Source organism: Ptychodera flava, chromosome 2 (assembly GCF_041260155.1).
Source record: "Ptychodera flava strain L36383 chromosome 2, AS_Pfla_20210202, whole genome shotgun sequence".
Taxonomy (NCBI): Eukaryota; Metazoa; Hemichordata; class Enteropneusta; family Ptychoderidae; genus Ptychodera; species Ptychodera flava.
The window spans coordinates 3,327,313-3,334,226 of record NC_091929.1 but is presented as its reverse complement, the minus strand read 5'-3'; the positions used below and the strand labels follow the sequence as shown (position 1 = coordinate 3,334,226).

At 48.0% G+C, this 6,914-nt stretch overlaps 1 protein-coding gene across 2 annotated transcripts; it reads left to right on the top strand.

Annotated features, from left to right (window-relative positions):
* Positions 1–2,124: 2,124 nt before the first annotated feature.
* LOC139151570 (integrase/recombinase xerD homolog) lies at positions 2,125–6,492 on the top strand. 2 transcript variants are annotated; one of them, XM_070724474.1, is made up of 2 exons: positions 2,125–4,811; positions 5,081–6,492. In XM_070724474.1, the coding sequence occupies exon 1, from the start codon at positions 2,234–2,236 to the stop codon at positions 3,521–3,523; it is 1,290 nt and encodes a 429-aa protein (XP_070580575.1). In that variant the 5' UTR covers positions 2,125–2,233; the 3' UTR covers positions 3,524–4,811; positions 5,081–6,492. The 2 variants fall into 2 exon arrangements, with proteins under 2 accessions (XP_070580575.1, XP_070580568.1); XM_070724467.1 differs by having other exon boundaries at positions 2,648–4,811.
* The last annotated feature ends 422 nt before the right edge of the window (positions 6,493–6,914 follow it).

Genomic DNA, 6,914 nt, shown 5'->3' with positions numbered 1-6,914 from the left:
TGATTTAGCTTCATGTCTGTGATCAATTATCAAAGAGCGTATTTCCAGCTTGAATTAAGTCTCTTCCGTGATTGTTTATGTTTACCTGTAGAAATGAAAAAAGTACGTACTTCAAGGAGGGAATGAATTGCTATTTCCCAACCATCAGAGCTACTTCATTCTCACAAGTCCAGTGCACAAGTTAGACGATATTCTCAATGTCTTCTGTGTCATTTACCTATCAGAGCAAATGAAAGTGATGAGATCTTCGGTTGTATTGTGTCTCCAATTATTTGGTTTCATACATGTCACACAACTTGATTTACGAAATTGCGATATTTCCAGAGCTTGATTTACTGACCATTTGCGGATAATAAAAATAGCGATTTGCTGTTCACGTACATGTAACAAAAGACTAAGACCTGTACTATTTACAACGTCGCAGGCTGTTGCTTGCCGATGGCCGTATAAGTTTACCAATGTGGACTTAATTTAACCACAGACGCCCAGTCAAATATACAAGTTTGCAGGGTGGAGAAATAGAAATATTTTACAACTAAAGGTAGAACGTGCCTCGGCGACAGAAATTCGGACTCTCAAACTTGTTGAATTCTTTTCTGGACTACCACTTGTGAGGTTTGATTTTAAAGCTCTTGGCTTAAAAATATTCATGTCTAAGTTTTTGGAAAATTATACTTCTCCTCGTAGAATTAAGACATATCCCAAATATCAGTAAATCCTGGGTAATTTGTTTCTCTAGTACCAAAATTTGAACGGTGGCCCCCGATTTCTAATCTTAAGTTTAAAGGGGAATGGTTGTAATATTCCCTGAGGAAAGTTAAAGCAAAAGTTGAAGACTTTCATGAGGCGCGTACTATCTTAAATTCCCATTTGTGACCTTTAAATGTTGCTGTGGTATCACTTCTTAAACAAAAATTTTGGTTGATTTCACATTTTTCTTTTTAACACATTAGGATTAGCAATTCCCGTACGGATAGCACTTTTATAATTTTTAATTGGTTAAGATCACGTATCCGGCATAATGTACACATGGTTAATGAAGTTGTTATGTAAGTCATTCTCCTCCATGAACTTAGATCACTGCCTTTTTGTTGTAACACAGTTAATACATGTTGTATATGTCATTTATCTATCTATCTATCTATCAATCTATCTATCTAATCACTACTTCTGTATGAGGAAAACTTTTCAACACTCACTCTCTTCGTATACAGCATGAAAGTAAACAGTTATTCAATGGCCTACTTGAAAAAAAATAGAATTGGTTTTGTGTTCCATGGGTACTCATAATCTCAGAACTGGCTTAAACATTTTTGAGTCAAAGCACGATTTTGTTTCGGCCTCATACATGATCCCTAATAAGACCGCTAATTTTGGTGCAATGACTAGGGCTCTTGAATAGCTGTGAAGGCGTGTTCTACATTGTATGCATATTGCTGATTCTGTATATCTATTTTATGATGTGACTTTTGCTCCAATTAAGGATTTTTCGACCTTATAGACTGAATCGACAATGTCCTATTAGGTATGACAGGGAATTAATTCCAGCTCTGAAGGAAAAGAAAGCGGCATTCCCCCCAAAAACGAAATATCATAACAGTTATGATCAGTTTCGAATAAAGATGGCTGTTTTTAGGGAATTTACTACAGAATATTATAAATCCCTTATCAACTATCTAGCTTATGACCTTTTGGTTAATGAAAGTGGTTTGGCCGTTAGTAAGGGAAAGGTCAAAAGACCATTCCTCCAAATCAGCTATAAAGTATGATAATATTTCTGCCTCTGATCCATTTGAGATAGCAGAACTTTTTAAAAGACACTTCTGTTCATTTTTCACCGATTACTGTTTTAAAAATTCCTGTTTACAAATTAATTTCTACAATTCTTAAATAAGGAATTGTGTGTTAACACAAATCCAGTTTCTAAGTCCACGGAGCTAGGCTGCCTGCAGAACAACATGTCCCGAAGTCACTTTGCATTGCTGACGTAGACATCTTATACTGGTTATCTATCTACTCATCTACTGACGTAGACACTTAGCATCTGCTATCTAGCTACCATCTTTCTTGCGCACGGCACTTGACCTAATCCTTGCTGCACACTTCTTGTCCAAGTTCATTCATTCTAGGCCATCAGGCTGTCTGCCAAGCTATTACAACACTCCCTGCTGCTCGTTTCTAGTCACTCCCGGTCTCCTTTCATTGCCGTTTCTACCGGACCACAGCGCCGACAATGCCTCCTCGAAAAAGAACCAAGAAGTCTACGCCGCGCGTAACGCCGTACGTTCGTCCAGTGACCCGTGCACGATCAGGGACGCGAGGGGCGTCGTCCACTCCTGACCTCCTCGCTGCCGAACAAGGTCAGACCGCTCCAACTGCACCAGCCACCGTAGCGACGGCTGCCCACGGTCTCCCACAACCTCAATCAGCTGCCGTTACCATGCCGCAAAGCGAAACTCCAGTATCAACAAATCAAGTACCACCTCAATCGGGAGTCGTGACGATGGAAATGTTTTCCGCCCTGCAGACTTCGATGGCCAACATGGCCGCCAACATGGCCAACATAGCAAATCTACTGCAACAACGCTCTCTCACCGACCTGCGGGGAGAAGCCTTCACTTCCGGCAACAACAGCGGCCCCCAGCAGAACCAAGATGGCGGCGCCCAGGCAGCTCATGATCGGCCCGTTCAGGCGACCAACCCAGGGGTAAACACGGTCGCGCTTGCCTCGAACTTTTCTCCCAACAACCTCCTCCAGGGCCGCGGTATACCATCCGAAAGACTGCCAAACGTCGAACTGGTTTCACCTGCTATTCGCCGCGATATTCTTTCAGGTAAGGATATCAATCTTGCCTGCTTACTCATACCCGGCTACAATTACCACGATGGCGAACGACATATCATCATCGGCAACGAAGCCCTGTCTCTGAAACCTCTCCAGGACGGCAGAGTAAATAGACCTCTCACCATTACTGAATTCATTCAAGCTTTCACCGTCTATAAAAACGTCATGTGTGAGGCATTCCCTAATCGTCGAACAGAACTTGATGCATACGTCACGGACATCGTTGGCATGTCAAAACGTTTCAGCGGTTTCGCCTTCTACGATTACCACCGCGACTTTTCCGCCAAGGCGGCCGCACTCCTGTTAAATCATGGCATCAAACTAGACTGGGGAGTTCGCGATTCGCTCATCTACACCTCGACATTCTCCGGTCTCAAGGCCAACCTTTGCAACATCTGCAATAGCGCAGTGCATACCACCGAAGTCTGCCCATACCTCGAGACTAAGAGACCACACAGCAATCCCATAAGGTTCCAATCGCCTCCATCGACCGTCGATAGAAGCGGAAGAAGACGCGTCACCTACCAGGGTAAGGAAATCTGCAATAACTTCAACTCCCAGCCTGGTTGCAAACGAAGTAACTGTGGTTTTTCCCACGTGTGTTTGGTATGCTACTCATCCGATCACTCATCAGCTCAAGGAAAATGTCGACCTAAAGACCAAGCTAACAGAGCCTGACTGCACGATACGCCATCCACATTTAACGCTGACACTTGTACACCATCAACACCAATTAATATTGGCACCCTTGCCTCCGAACTTTCAAATCATCCCGACAAAGGATTCGTCAAGTACCTGCTTACAGGACTTTCTAAAGGATTTAACACAGGCCTACGCTGTCAACTTTCCTCATCGCTCATCTGTCGCAACCTTCTCTCAGCCCGACAAGATCCGGATTTTGTGTCGCACCAAATTAACTCTGAACTGCAAAAGGGCTATCTTATCGGCCCTTTCACCACACCACCATACGCCATTTATCGTTGTAGCCCGCTAGGTATCGCAGAAAAGAAATACTCAGCCAAAAAACGCCTAATCGTCGATTTGTCATCTCCTCACAACAATGAAGACACACCCAGCGTCAATGACTTCATCGACAAACAGGAATTTTCGCTGTCCTACGTAAAGATAGACGATGCCATTGCAGCCATCCAAAGGGCGGGCCGAGGAGCATGGCTGTGCAAGACTGACATTGTTGATGCTTTCAAGCTCATCCCTATTCACCCCACGCTATGGCACTTTTATGGCATCCACTGGAAAAAACATTTCTATTTCTTCACCCGACTGCCTTGGGTCACGCTCCAGCCCTAAGATCTTCGATCAGCTTTCCAAGGCCATCTGCTGGATTGCTCAAGAAAATTACGGTATCGAGATAATTTTCCACCTGCTAGATGACTTCCTAACAGTTGACAAACCATCATTCGATGCGGACCGCACTATGGCCTTAATTACCCTCATCTTCAAGAGACTCTCTGTACCCATCGCGCCACACAAGACCGTCGGCCCCGTTACTATACTAGAATACCTTGGAATAGAGCTTGACACGGTGAAGATGGAAGCGCGGCTCCCTCACGATAAACTGTCTAGAATAGCCGCCCTCATCCAGTCCTTCTTATCTCGCACCACGTGTACAAAACGAGAACTGCTAAGCCTCCTAGGGCACCTCAACTTTGCATGCCGTGTCATTATACCTGGGCGAACTTTCATATCACGCCTAATCGAAATCTCAAAGGAGCACGGAAACTCCACTACCGCATCCATTTGACCGCCGAGAGCAGACTTGACCTTCGGATGTGGCACCGCTTCCTCTCCAGCTGGAACGGAGTATCAATGTTCCTCGACTCCCACGCTACAAGGGCCTCAGCAATACAGCTTTTTACAGATGCCAGTGGTATTGGTTTTGGCGGGTATTTCCAACGGCAATGGTTTAATGCACGCTGGCCCCCCCATCTCAAGCTTGACGCCAACCGTGAGCTCTCCATTGCTTTTCAGGAACTCTACCCAATCGTCATCGCAGCTCTACTTTGGGGCCAATCATGGACCCGCAAACGCTTGGTGTTCAACTGCGACAACATGGCCACGGTCCATATTCTCAATAAAGGCCGTTCCAAGTCACCATCAATCATGAAACTGATGCGCACCCTCGTGCTTTGCGCTGCCTCCCATAATTTCATGTTCCATGCCGACCACATACCAGGCAAACATAACTTAATTGCTGATTCTCTTTCTCGTTTCCAGATGACACGCTTCCGCCAAGCGGCTCCCTTGGCCAATGCGACACCCTGCCAACTACCCTCCAACATAATGTTCAACTGAATAGGGCGGCCGCCACCTTCAAGCAAGCTGCACTGGGCACCCGGACAATTGAATCTTATGCAACCGGAGTTCGCTCGTGGGTACAATTCTCCGCAAGGTACGGCACCCATGTACAGATGTCTCATTATCCACCCATCTCCGAAGACCTGCTAATCTACTTCATCGTCCACTGTGCAACCCACCTTCACCTCAAGTACTCCACCATCAAGGTTTATCTCGCCGGCATCCGTCATCACTACATAATGGCGGGCCTGCCAAACCCACTCACCTCAACTAACAACCAGCCACACCTTCGTCTCCAGTACACCTTACGGGGAATTCAACGGCTGCAAGGACCATCGTCACGCCCCCGGCTACCCATAACATTTGATATCCTGCGACAACTGTGCTCGCTGCTCCGCTCGACTGTGTATGGACCATACCTAGACCTCCTGCTGGAATCTGCGTTCGTCTTAGCCTTCTTTGGTTTTCTCCGCTGTAGCGAATTCACCTGCTCTGGACGCTCCTTTAACCCTGCATATAACCTGTGCGTTCGCGACCTCAACGTCCAAACCGACACTCAGGGCTATCCGGATGCTCTTTCCGTGAACATTCAGGCATCAAAGACAGATCAAATGCGCCGTGGCTTTAAACTTCGTCTATTCGCCACCAAGTCAACGATATGCCCAGTCACAACAATCCATCGTTTCCTCAGAGTACGCCGACAAATGTGTTCTTCGCCTCAGGAACCCCTCTTCATCCTTCCAGAAAGAGTACCGCTAAACCGCGAGACATTCACTGCGCTGCTCCGTTCCTTACTTTCGCGCCTTGGCTTCCAGCCCCACCTGTACGCTGGACATTCATTTCGCATTGGGGCAGCCACCACGGCCGCACACGCCCACCTTCCAGACCACCTTATTCAAACTCTCGGCAGGTGGTCCAGTGACTGTTACCGTACTTATATTCGGACACCAGAAAGCCTTCTGCGTCACGCATCTCAATCAATGACTATGCCATAGGGCCTTTCGTAGACACACTAGCCACTCGGTAGCCACTTTCTTTTGGTTTCGCTTGTACACCACATTTCGGACCTGTCGGGCCACATCACCACTTCATGCTGGGGCCACACAGGGGCACCTGTCCCCCCAGATCATTGCTCCCCCCGAGCCCTGCTTCCAGCTCCTCGGGACCGGAGTCCATTGAGCTTCACCCACATTTCACCCCTCATGCTGGGGCCGCACAGGGGCACCTGTCCCCCCAGCTGCAGCTCCTCGGGCCAGGAGCCCATAGCTCCCCCCCGATCCGTGCTGCCGCCCCTCGGGGCTCGTATCCCATACTTTCATTGCACCCCTCATGCTGGGGCCGCACAGGGGCACCTGTCCCCCCAGCTGCAGCTCCTCGGGCCGGGAGCCCATAGCTCCCCCCCGATCCGTGCTGCCGCCCCTCGGGGCTCGTATCCCATACTCTCATTCAACATCATTGCACCCCTCATGCTGGGGCCGCACAGGGCACCTCTGTCCCCCCAGATCACAACTCCCCCCAAGCCGTGCTGCAGCCCCTCGGGCCGTGAGCCCACAACTCCCCCCGAGCAGTGCTGTTGCCCCTTGGGCCGCGAGTCCCATACTTTCATCTCCAACCAAGCGAGTCAACTTGGTTTCGAGCGTCACCAACCCATACTTCCTACAAACATACACCCATACATACACTTTCATGGGGGTCTCTCCGTCCAGTCTGTTTGACTGTCCTCCGCTTGGGCCGTCCATTGCATGTACCCCCA